General features: G+C 39.8%; 1 protein-coding gene across 2 annotated transcripts in view; it reads left to right on the forward strand.

The window, feature by feature from the left end:
• The window catches only part of XRCC4 (X-ray repair cross complementing 4), a 273,201-nt gene that overhangs the window by 144,575 nt on the left and 115,380 nt on the right, over positions 1-13,246 (forward strand). For both annotated transcript variants that reach the window (XM_038765724.1, XM_038765723.1), the window contains exon 6: positions 1,653-1,759. In XM_038765724.1, the coding sequence (XP_038621652.1) occupies positions 1,653-1,759 (107 nt within the window). The remainder of the gene's footprint in view (positions 1-1,652; positions 1,760-13,246) is intronic.

Below are 13,246 nucleotides of genomic sequence, written 5' to 3' on the forward strand. Positions count from 1 at the left end.
CTACCCACAATGATACTTGCCACCTATGCACAAGGATGTTGTGTATCTCACAACCACGGTTGTGAGATACTTTGAGCCCTTTAAAAGAAAATTATCAGTTGGTGACTTTGCTTCTCCCTTTGCTGCTTAGAACTGCCTGACGGAGAAGAGCCTCCCCTTTTACTTCCTCCCATATTGTCCAACTTCAGACATGTTTTTACTTGGCTGCAGCTGCTCTCCTTTGGCTCCTGGGCCCATGTGATAGCTGAGAGCGTTGACTTTCCTCTACTGGCAAAAATATATGCCAAAGAGATGGGCCTGGTGAGCATGGCTTGAGGCCAGGGGAGTCCTAAAGATGTTATGCTGGAGTGCAAGGGCGAGAATCAAGACCAATAATAAGTGATTTTTTTCCCCCTCTTCTACAGTTATTTGCTTCTGACATATTGTGTACCAAATATTAATGCTTATGGCAGAAATTTTCCAAGTCTGAACTGTAGGCAAAACTGTAATCTTCAAACTGAACATTATTTATCATCATCATCAATCATATTTATTGAGCGCTTACTGTGTGCAGAGCACTGTAGTAAGCGCTTGGGAAGTACAAGTCGGCAACATATAGAGACAGTCCCTATCCAACAATGGGCTCACAGTCTATTTATGAATCACAGTGAAGGCATATCTTCTCCAAGAGGTCTTCCCTGACTAAGCCCTCTCTTCCTTTTCTTCGATTCCTTTTTGCATCACCCTGAGTTGCTCTCCTGATTCATTCCCCCTCCGAGCCCCACGGCACTTATGTACATATGTGTCATTTATTTATTTATATTAATATCTGTCTCCCCCTCTAATAATAATAATAATAATGATGGTATCTGTTAAGCGCTTGCTAGGTGCAAAGCACTGTTCTAAGCGCTGGGGGGGGAAACAGAGTGATCAGGTTGTCCCACGTGGGGCTCACAGTCTTAATTCCCATTTTACAGATGAGGTAACTGAGGCACAGAGAAGTGAAGTGACTTGCCCAAAGTCACACAGCTGACAAGTGGCGGAGTCGGAATTTGAACCCATGACCTCTGACTCCAAAGCCTGTGCTCTTTCCACTGAGCCACGCTGCTTCTAGAGTCTTCCCTCTAGACTGTAAGCTCTCTATGTCTATTATATTGTTATAATATAACAATATAATATATAATATATTGTTATATTATTTTATAATATATTATATTATAATATAATATATAATTGTATATAATATAATTATAATATATTGTTATAATATAACAATACAATATATAATATATTGTTATACTGTACCTCCCAAGTGCTGTGCACACAGTAAACACTCAATAAATAGGATTGGTTGACATGGCGATTAAGTTTTCTTGGTAAAATATAAAACAGTGTTTTAGTTAAAGGGAACCGAATCAAGAATTACTTAATGGAGTGGAATCATGGACAAAAATTCCAACTCCTTAATGTCTCTGAATTTTTTTAAATTTTACTTATGAGAGTTGGTCTTAACTGCATGAAATAATTTTTCATTCATTTAGGCTGAATATAATAAATGGTTGAATCAATTGTTTTGTTATTTTAAAGGATATTATTAGGAAAATACTCTGTGGTTGTGTAAAAAAATTTTACTGCTTGGTACTGAAAAATAATTTGTTTTCCTCTGGTCTTAGGGACGTGGTGCCCGAAGTCCGAAATAGCCCTGAAAGAGATGATGTCTATGATGAAAGTACGGATGAGGAAAGTGAAAATAAGAGCGAGCCCTCTGCAGTAGGTCCAGGTGAGGTGGAATATATTTCCTTTGTTGAACCTGCCTCTTGTTCTATTCAGAAACTAAAGAATTCGAGCATTTCTTGACAACCCGCCTTAGGATAGTGAGTATATGGAATTAGAACTTCATTATTTTCAACTCTTGAAAGAAACGAATTCCTTGCGTAAAATATCCCACGTAGAAAGTAAATTATTTTCCTTTTTACATCGTCTTTTTATGTATGTCTTATCTGAATGCAAAATGATTCTTTGATGTACAAATGTGATGGAAGCTTTAAATAGAAAGAGAATCAGTGTTTCTTCCAATTTCTCAGTGATACAATAGGCTTGATTCTCATTCCTTTTCAGAACAGCACACCTCCCTTTGAAGTCAAAGGAAATTATACTTGAAGAGGAAATGTACAGTTACGTCTGAGAGCTGGAGAAATGGGTCCTTTGTTTTGTGTAGGCCATTTTGAAAAGGCATTTTCAAGTAGGGAGCATTATTTCAATTTGGGAAAAAAACTGGTCTGATTTATTTTGAAATGTTTGGACCCTAAATAAACTTGGGATTGTAACTTTTTCCATTATATTTAAGGTCCCATTTTTTTCAAGGGATAGTTAATAGGTAGTTATTTTCATTTCTTTACATCTGCCTCAACAATGTGCTGTTCTTTATGCACTTTTTTATTTGCAAGAATATTTGGGGATGTTTTATTAACATTTCAGTTTCCCCTTTCTTCTGATTTTCCTTTTTAAAAAAAAATCCAGGAAACTGAAGTTTGCCAAGCTATAAATTGAAACTCAGATTTCAATTCTTGAGTTTAGTTCAAAAAATAGAATGAACAAATCCTGAGTAAGAATACATTTTAAACTACAAAATGGATCCTTTCATTCTGATTTACTAAACAAATGCCCTTTATAGTTAAAGGGCAAAAAAAGAAAAACCATGCAAAGCAGCTGAATATTTGCATTTATCTGTAAGTGAAGGTTATTCTGACTCTACAGCTAGAAAGGGAGAGGAAAAAAATGGTTGGTCTTATTTGCACAAACCCTATCTTTGTTCAAACTATCCCTTCAAATTAGACTAAGTAGGTACCTTAGTAATAATTTTTAGCTTGTAAAGTGCTTTACAGTCATTAATTATTAAATCCACATGAATCCATGGGAGATAAGCCTGAATCATTATCCTTTTCTAAGGTTGATGAGAGAGGGTAAGTGACTTACCCAAGGTCACCAAGGGGATCAATGCTTCCCATTCAGTAAATTCTCATAATCTTGTACAGATCCAGTAGCTAGGCATCTTGAAGCATGGAAAAAATCATTTACTGTATCAGCTTTATCTGCTGTTATCACATTTTGTCTTTGGGCTGTGCTAGAAAACGTACCAAGAATATTTTAGATGCATCCAAGGATAAATATGTTCAGAAACAGCATCTGTAGAAAACCAAGAATGATCAATATGAACATATTTTGTAATTTTGGCAAAGTGAGAAAACGCATGTCTTAAAGCGCTGTGCAAACACACTTCTATTTTTAGGAAACATGATTGTATATATGCCATTAACAATCAGTAATGAAGGCAGATACAAATGGTAAAATATTATATGATGGTTAGTAATGATTTTCTACTTTACTAGAACAAAATGATGACAGTATTAAGATTTACTGGATTTAGAATGGAATTTGATAGGGCCAGCTCATATCTCATGAAATTTGTTATATGTTGTATTTTTTAAGTGTACCATACTAAGCCCTGGGGTGGATACAAGCAAATTGGATTGGACACAGTCCCTGCCCCATATGGGGCTCACAGTCTCAATCCCCATTTTACAGATGAGGGAACTGAGGCAAGGAGAAGTGAAGTGACTTGCCCAAGCTCACACAGCACATAAGTGGCGGAGCCGGGATTAGAACCCGTGACCTTCTGAATCCCAGGCCCATGCTTTAACCAGTTCACCATGCTGCTTCTCTGTATAGAACCGCAGGCACACATGCGTGCTCTTTCCCCGTGTCCATGCTGCCTTTCACTAGGCACACGTTTAGACCAGTGGGATTATTTTCTTTGCGCCTACAAAAGTGAGGCAAATAAGAGAAATAAACCAGATGGGATAGTATCAAGATGAAAGCCTAAGTGTCTTTCTGCGGCTTATAGCGAAGGAATAGGAACAAGAGGGAAGAATGAGAATGAAAGGAGAGTGATGGCCATGGACCAAAAGAAGCAAGGGGAATGCGGCTGTCAGGCATGAAAGGGCGAGATAAAGACCGGGAAGCATTGCTGAAATGGGAACAGCAAGTGATGAGCTTCTGTTGAGAAGGAAAATAAAGAAAGATAGAAGTATATTAATTAAAAATACCATTTGAATGAAAAATAACTTTAGTGGCATTGAGTCCTGAAAAACCTTCAAATATTCCATTTTAAATGAGGTTTATAATCGCAAAATATATATTCATATGCTCATTCTATTGAAATTGGAAAGAGTTTTCAGTAGTTTGGTAGCTCTGAGTGCAGAAATCTAATTATTTACTATTCCCTTCATGCATAATTTTGAAAATTCATCCTAAATCCAGTTCTTGCACATATTTCTCTAACATTGCTGAATGTCACTAGAGAGGTGAATACACGAATCACATAAATGCCTATGTCCACCAGTCTCCCACCTTCAAAGCCATCCTAAGGGCATATGTCCTCTAAAGAGGCCTTCCCAGACTAACCCCTTTATTTCCCATATCCACCCCTCCCCTCTACATCCTCTAAGCACTTTGATACTCACCCCAGCCCCACTGGACTTCTGCTAATATCCTTATACTCTACTATTTCCCCATCCATAATTTATTTTTATATCTGTCTTCCCCATTGGACTGTAGTAAACTCTTTATAGGCAGGTATCGTATCTTCCAGCTCTGTTGTATTGTACTTTCCCAAGTGTTTAGAACAATGCTCTGCACACATTAAGTGCTCAGTAAATACCATTGATTGATTGATTAACCAATGCCCATAGGTTGGGTCATTAAAAATCTGCAGTATTTCCCTACAGTTGCAGAGCAGTATTCTTAAAGACAAACAAATGCAGACATTTGGCCAGCTTGCTATCATTTTTCAAATCAGGCGCACAGATAATAAAATAAAGCCAGCATTCTTTGCCAATTCACCCACCTAAACAGAAACCAAGTCCAAGCCAGAGGAAGTGATTTTAAGTTAAGTTCCCAGCTTGAGAAAGAAGTAAGAAACGGTATTGAAAATGGTGTCTTTATCACCCCAAACATCATCATATTACTTCTCTTGGAAGGTTTTAATACAGTAACGAGGGTCAAAAATGTTAAGAAAACTCTCTAACACAAAAAGAGGTGCTATCAGTTTATAGGACACCAAGATAAGAATAATAGTAATAATGGTAGTATTTGTTAAGCGCTTACTATGTGCCAAGCACTATTCTAAGCACTGGGGTAGATACAGGGTAATCAGGTTGTCCCACATGGGGCTCACAGTCTTAATCCCCATTTTACAGATGAGGTAACTGAGGCATGGAGAATAATAATAATAATAATAATGGCATTTATTAAGCGCTTACTATGTTCAAAGCACTGTTCTAAGCACTGGGGAGGTTACAAGGTGATCAGGTTGTCCCACGGGGGGCTCACATTCTTAATCCCCATTTTCCAGATGAGGTCACTGAGGCTTGGAGAAGTGAAGTGACTTGCCCAAAGTCACACAGCTGACAAGTGGCAGAGCCGGGATTTGAACCCATTACCTCTTACTCCAAAGCCCATGCTCTTTCCACCGAGCCACGCTGCTTCTCAAAGATAATATAGGACACTGGTAGTGATAATAAGTGCTTACTATGTACCAGGCGCTATAACAAGTATTGAGATCAATACAAGCAAATCAGGTTGGAGACACTCCCTGTCCCGCATGGGGCTAACGGTCCTAATCTCCATTTGGCAGATGAGATAACTGAGAGAAGTAAAGGAACTTTCCCAAGGTCACACAGCAGACAAGTGGCAAAGGTAAGATTAGAACCCAGGTCCTTCTGACTCCCAAACCGTGCTTTTCACTGGTGACTAATCTTGAGTCAAGGGTCAGGACTGATTGTGTATGACTGACCACACCTGGAGTCAACGTAGGCCCATGGAGCAAATTAGACTAGTAGTCTGTAGTGGTAGGGTAGCAGTCTACAACGTTGTGATAGTCATCAGCCTCCTAAAAGACTTTGTGACTTGCCATCACTCGCTATAAACAATACATCCAACTCCTTGAGCGGTGTCTTTAACGTGACCCGTAATCGGTCCTTAACTTCAAAAGGCAAGAGAGGATTACTGACAGAGGTCCTGGAAAACAGCCAGCCTGCCATCACTGCAACCTCACTTGCTGCAGCTAAACTCCGAAAAACTGGATATGCGGGAAGGATGGATGACATTAGCCTTCTTAAGCAGCTGTTAGATGATGAGCTAAAGTTAAGCAATTGCAAGCAGGGTGGGCAAAGGAAACGAAACATGAAACACAGAAGAAATATAGCTTATACATCCATTGCCGCAAAACAGCAGCGGCCAAACCAACCCGATATTGCAGCAGAGATAGGGTGACTCATTTGGATCGAAAGCCCCACAAACAGTCCTTAAACCCAAGGTCAGAGTACATGTGTGCTTAACCTAGAAACAATTGCTCAGCTTATCAGGCATGTAGACACGAGCAGATAGCCCAATACACCATGTAACCTTCTAATATGACGAACAATGATAGCATGTAATTGCCAATGAAAGATCATTTAACAGCACGCTGTATGTTTTAACTCTTAGTGTTATGATCAGAAAATGATTCAGTTCTGTAGCTCTTTAGAAAATAGGATAACTGCTTTAAAGGGAAAAAAATTAAAGTCTGAGACCTGGAATTTGGTTGTCAGGGAGTTTTCTTCCCTCTGCTTAAGGAGAGGACTCAAGTTTGGCCAGAGCTATATTAGAGAAAGCTACATTAAACAGCTATATTAGAGAAAGGGCTAGTAAACTGAATCGGGAAGTTCACTCCTTTGCTTATGGAACTGTTTTGGTCTATCTGGAGTGCATGGATTTTGTGGCAGATCTTTATTGGAAGGGCCTTATATGAATACGGCAGAGCGGCAAGGCTGAAAAAATGAAAAATAATGTTTTTAAGGGTATTTTAAATGTCTCAGATCTGCAGAGTTTACCCACATTTTTTCCTGAGGAATATACATCTCCAGATCCCTTGCATTTTTGACACTTTAAATTTGTGTTGCTTTCACCCCTACCTCCAGGCTGCTCCTAACTAGGGATGCATTCGCCATTTGCTGCCTTCAATTGACAGCAAGGATGCAGAGTAAACGATTTTCCAGTGATACCAAGGGCAACAGCTGTCAGTCCCCTTTCACAGTCCCAGATTCCTGTCTTAGAAATGAGTGCTGCATCAGGACACTGTGGCATTTTAAGTCTTCCTTAGTTTTCTTGTAAAACCTAAAACAACACTGGTGTGCTGCTTTTGGTTAGTAACTTTGATCCAAGACACGGGGAAAACAAACGCATTTTAACTCCCAGCTGAGCTGCTACAGTTGCGTTCTGTCTGGCCAAATCCTCTCTGAGGGGTCCAGAATTTGGCCGTTTTGAACACACATGATACCACAAAATTTTCTCCTTGGCAGTCTAATGATAAGAATACTGTAGTTAACATTTGAGTAATGTTTTTCCATTAGAGTTTTGGAATTGTTTTATAGTCTTTGACACATACCATAATCCTGTAAAGGAACTATGGATTATTATCCACAGTTAAAGAGATGGAGAGGTTCCGTACTCTCTTTCCATCGTGGCAGATAATGCCCTTCCATAGCAGATTCCTGAGATCCTACAATCCTTGATGTTTTTGTTTAGACAATTTTGAATATCCCTGTCCAACGTAGAAAGCCTTTGTTTTGAGCTAGGTCCTATATCTGAACACCTCCGTGTGGTTTTTTTCCAAATTCCTTATAATAGACCGGTCCATGATTGTACAGTATGCTAACCTCCATTTTCAAATAACGCTGCTTTTAGATATCAAGGAAACTAAGTTTATACCCCATTGGTATTTGCATCAGGGAGTGCATTCAATTGAAATAATTTGGAAACATTTGCCTATCTTAGACATCCTCTCCTTCGTAAATTCAAATATTTACATTTCCCAGCATTGGGCAATTATTTTGGGCCTTGGCCCTTTTGTCATGATTTGTTACGCAACTTCTCTGTGCCTCGGTTTCCTCTTCTGTAAAAGAGGATTTTTTTCTTCACCTCTTTCACTGTGAGCCCATTTGAGCCAGGGACTATGTCCAGTCTAATTTTCTTGTATTTGGCATAGGGCTTGGCACAGAGTAAGCACATAGTTTAAATATCATCATCATTATTCTTATTATTTGTACGATTTAATACAAGATAGAATACAAATGGAATTGAACAACCAATTATTATGGCAGTTACTGTTTACTGAATGAAAAAAGAGCAGGGAAGCAGCATGACTTAGTGGAAAGAGCCCGGGTTTGTGAGTCAGAGGTCATGGGTTCTAAACCCGGCTCCGCCACTTATCAGCTGTGTGACTTTGGGCACATCATGTAATTTTTCTGGGCCTCAGTTACCTCATCTTTAAAATGGGGATTTAGACTGTGAGCCCCATGTGTGACAACCTGTTTAACTTGTGCCTCCCCAACATTTAGAACAGTGCCTGGCATATAGTAAGCGCTTAATACCATCATTTTTATTATTTAGTTATTGTACGAGAAGCAGCATGGCTTACTGGAAAGACCGTGGGCCTGGGAGAGAGAGGACCTGGGTTCTAATCCTGGCTCCACCACTTATCTGCTGTGTGACCTTCTCTGTGCCCCAGTTTCCTCATCTGCAAAATTTGGAATCAATACCTGTTCTCACTCCTTCTTAGACTGGAGCCCCATGTAGACCTGATTATCTTTAATCTACCCCAGCTCTTAGCTCAGTACTTGGCACATAGTAAGCACTAAACAAAGACCACAGTTATTATTGATTAATATTCTCTGCACATAATAGAAACTCACCTGATTGGGCATGAAATTTTTCAAATATTAGTTGGCTAGTATACCAAATGCTTTTGAGGCTATTAAAAAGAGAAATATAGTCTCTCAATTTTTCAAACCGTCATCAGTTTCTTTTATTCCACTACAGACAGGGCTGCTTTATTTGATTTAGGAAGTCCACACTTAGATTTCTTACTACATGCACCTAGATTTTCTACACATTCTATACATCTGTGGATATCATCCCATTATTCCATTTTGTGAAGCATACCCAAGTGAATGATGCAAGAGATATTAAAGTTAGATTTTTGAATATGGGGAACTTCATTAATGCCAATCCTTACTGATGGATTTAAACAAAAGTGATTGACTTGATGTCAGGATATAGTCCCTGCCATTACAGGATAAATTTCATCTTTGAAAACCAATTAATGTGAGCCTAATCTAGAAAAATCTTTAAATCTCCTGAGAACAAAAGCTCTTTCTCCCAGTCCTTTGAAACATGTTATTTAGGAGCTTTCTGGAAGTATATAATATTTAGAAAAAAGTAAACAATAATTCTTTTAACATAATTACTCAAAATTGTTTTTCTATCACTTTTGAATGTGAAAAGGGCCTGAGAGTAATATCATCAGACAATTATTAATGCAGAGTAGTTCAGTAAAAATAATTGAACAATCACATCTTTGTCAAATTTACATTCCAAGTGGCATAATATATAAATGACCACCATCTTTTCACTGGCTATTTTCCAATGATAAATAAGGAAATCAGTGTATGATTTTGTATAATAAAGCCACCCAAAATGAAGTGCTGACATTTGAATGCTTGGGTATTCACTGCTTTGGTCACCGTGATTCTGAGTATCAGAGGGTGTGATTGACAGCTCAGCCAACCAGAAATTCAGAATGATTCCCTCTTTAAAAATTGAAGCTGACACCCAGATGTTTATTAGCCTTTGTCTGGAGCTCTACTGAACAGATTTTATCACAAAAGCAATCCTGTGATAAACTCGGAGAGCCAGTTGAGTTTCCTCCAGAATAGAGGGGTAATATTGGAGGAATTAATGCTGCTCTGTGTTGTTGCTCATTGATAGTTCTGTTTATTTACTCCAGAAATTAACTCAAGAGCCAGATCCAGCTCTGAATTGTGTAAAGCAATGTGAGATAATTAGATCGGCTGTGTCAGGATATTCAGTTTCTAAGTATTCTTCTATATCTGATCACTTGTTATGCAGAAATTGAAGAAGGAACAGTAAATTTCAACAGAGATTGAAGTAAGGAGGAGCAGTATTTTATGTTTCTGTGGTATTTATCTGCAGCTCAGGAGCCACAACTGGCTCTTCAATCACTCTATTGGGATCTGCTAGGTTGTTGACCCTGCCCTATTTGATTATCTTTGTCTCTTTGTGTAACTCACCAGCCTGCCTTAGTTAAAGACCCTTTGTAAACCAGGGAAACAGACAGATTTAGTGTCCTCCTTGGCATGCTAGCCTGGTCTTCTGCTCATTTATAATAATAATATTGGCATTTGTTAAGCGCTTACTATGTGCAAAGCACTGTTCTAAGCGCTTGGGGGATACAAGGTAATCCGGTTGTCCCACGTGGGGCTCACAGTCTTCATCCCTATTTTACAGATGAGGTAACTGAGGCACAGAGAAGTTAAGTGGCTTGCCCAAGGGCACACAGCTGACAAGTAGCGGAGTCAGGATTCGAACCCATGACCTCTGACTCCCAAGCCTGTGCTCTTTCCATGAGCCACGCTGCTTCTCTGACTATCTTAAACTGTGATTTATTTTAAACTGTGACCTGACTAACAGCATGGCAGGCAAACTGTTGGGCTCATGTTTATATAGGACCCTCAAAAACCTGAATCAAGCTTTCCCTGATTAGTTATCAGCACCCTAAATCTTATCAAACCACAGCTGCAACTTGCACTTAAGGATTTATTCATACCTTTTCTGGTTACATGTAAATATAGGTATACACATATATATACACACATACATTCATTCAGTATTTGTACGTACACACACACTCACACAGATATGTGCAGCAGCGTGGCTCAGTGGAAAGAGCACAGGCTTGAGAGTCAGAGGTCGTGGGTTCTAATCCCTGCTCCACCACTAGTCAGCTGTGTGACTTTGGGCAAGTCGCTTCACTTCTCTGTGCCTCAGTTACCTCATCTGTAAAGTGGGGATTAAGACTGTGACCCCAAGTGGGACAACCTGATCACCTTGTAACCTCCCCAGCGCTTAGAACAGTGCTTTGCACATAGTAAGTGCTTAACAAATGCCATCATTATTATTATTATTATTACTAATACCAGTAGACTACTGTAATTCCCAAGCACTAAATAATGATAATAATAATAATAATAATAATAATAATAATAATAATAATAATAATAGCATTTACAAGGTGATCAGGTTGTCCCACATAGGGCTCACATTCTTAATCCCCATTTTACAGATAAGGTAACTGAGGCCCAGAGAAGCGAAGTGACTTGCCCAAAGTCACCCAGCTGACAATTGGCGGAGCCGGGATTTGAACCCATAACCTCTGACTCCAAAGCCCGGGCTCTTTCCACTGAGCCATGCTGCTTCTCTACTTTGCACTCAGGGGTTCATTAAATACCATTTCTTCCCCAGCACTTAGAACAGTGCTTTACACATTGTAAGCACTTAGCAAATGCCATCATTATCACTAGTTTTATATATAGCCAGCAGAACATTGAATTTATTTGGGTTCTATCGTTCATTACTTTTTCCATGTCTAACTCCACCATTAGAGTGTAAGCCACTTGTGGGCTGGTAATGTGTCCTGTTCTTCCTTTTTTTAGAGAAGTCCTTTGGCATTTGTGAATTTTTTTGTTGATGGTTTTGCCTATTTTGCATTGGCTGGACCCATACACGGGGCAATAGGGTGGGCCCTGGAACTGCCCTCAATCCCTGCTATCCCTTTGGTCACTAGCAATCACAGCCCTGCCCCTTCCCTCTCCTCTCTCACACAGCCCGGGTGGCCATGAGTTGTACGACAGACTTTTTCTGGCGCATATGGTATTTGCAGCTTCACCTAATTCACAGGAGTTTCTCCAACCAGTGGAAAGAGCCCGGGCTTTGGAGTCAGAGGTCATGGGTTCAATCCCTGCCCCTCCAGTTGTCAGCTGTGACACTTTGGACAAGTCACTTAACTTCTCTGTGCCTCAGTTACCTCATCATCATCATCAGCAATCGTATTTATTGAGCGCTTACTGTGTGCAGAGCACTGTACTAAGCGCTTGGGAAGTACAAATTGGCAACATATAGAGACAGTCCCTACCCAACAGTGGGCTCACAGTCTAAAAGGGGGAGACAGAGAACAAAACCAAACATACTAACAAAATAAAATAAATAGAATAGATATGTACAAGTAAAATAAATAGAGTATTTATTTGTAAAATTTTTATTCATCTGTAAAATGGGGATTAAGACTGTGAGCCCCTCATGGGACAACCTGATCTCCTTGTAACCTCCCCAGCGCTTAGAACAGTGCTTTGCACATAGTAAGTGCTTAACAAATGCCATCATTATTATTATTATTACTAATACCAGTAGACTACTGTAATTCCCAAGCACTAAATGCTTTGCACTCAGGCGTTCATTAAACACCATTTCTTCCACTGCTGCTACCAAGCAATGGTTTTCATTTAGAGGGCCGCATCTCGGCTCTTGCTACCCATTCCCATGGCTTGGAATCAGGTCCCCTATTTACAGAGACCTGGGAGGGGAACTCAGTGGCTCTGGAATAAGGTCAGGAGTCCTCGTGGAGTTAACGTCTGGGTTTTATTACAGTTTCCAGGTGATATGAGCATGTAGCATAGCTTACACTTGTTACTTTGAGGTCATCAAAGGTGGGTCTTCAAAAGCACATCTGGTATATGTGAAGGTCATCAGTGGCCATCCTAGCCTGCTGGGAGGGTATATTTTCCACAAGGTAGCTTCCAAATGTACAGATCCTGAAGGCCCAAGAGGTTACTTAATTGACCACAGCTGGCCAGTGCTGCTGACTCTAGATTGCCTGGGCTGCAGAGTCCACCCCCTAGCCCACAGACCCGAAGAATGCCATGCCTGATGTACAATCTTTCCAACTGCCCCAGGTTGACGTTAGGGATACCAGAGGGGACTCAAGAGATGGGACTAGTGGTGGGTGGCCACAAAAATGTTGGTTCCACTCACCCATCGCAAGAGCATGTAGCATAGCTTACACCTGTTACTTTGAGGTCATCAAAGGTGGGTCTTCAAAAGCACATCTGGTATATGTGAGGGTCAGCAGTGGCCATCCTAGGCCACTGACTGGGGCTTAATATTGCATTTGTCCCTCACAGAATCTGGTCCAAAATGCCCTATTCCATAGGAAAGTTATCTTCCCAAAGTATGCTTGGTCTTAGATTAATGCGTAAACTCCCAACGCATAGTGGTGTAATAGTAATAATAATAATAATGGCATTTATTAAGC

Source organism: Tachyglossus aculeatus, chromosome 23 (genome assembly GCF_015852505.1).
Source record: "Tachyglossus aculeatus isolate mTacAcu1 chromosome 23, mTacAcu1.pri, whole genome shotgun sequence".
Lineage (NCBI taxonomy): Eukaryota > Metazoa > Chordata > Mammalia > Monotremata > Tachyglossidae > Tachyglossus > Tachyglossus aculeatus.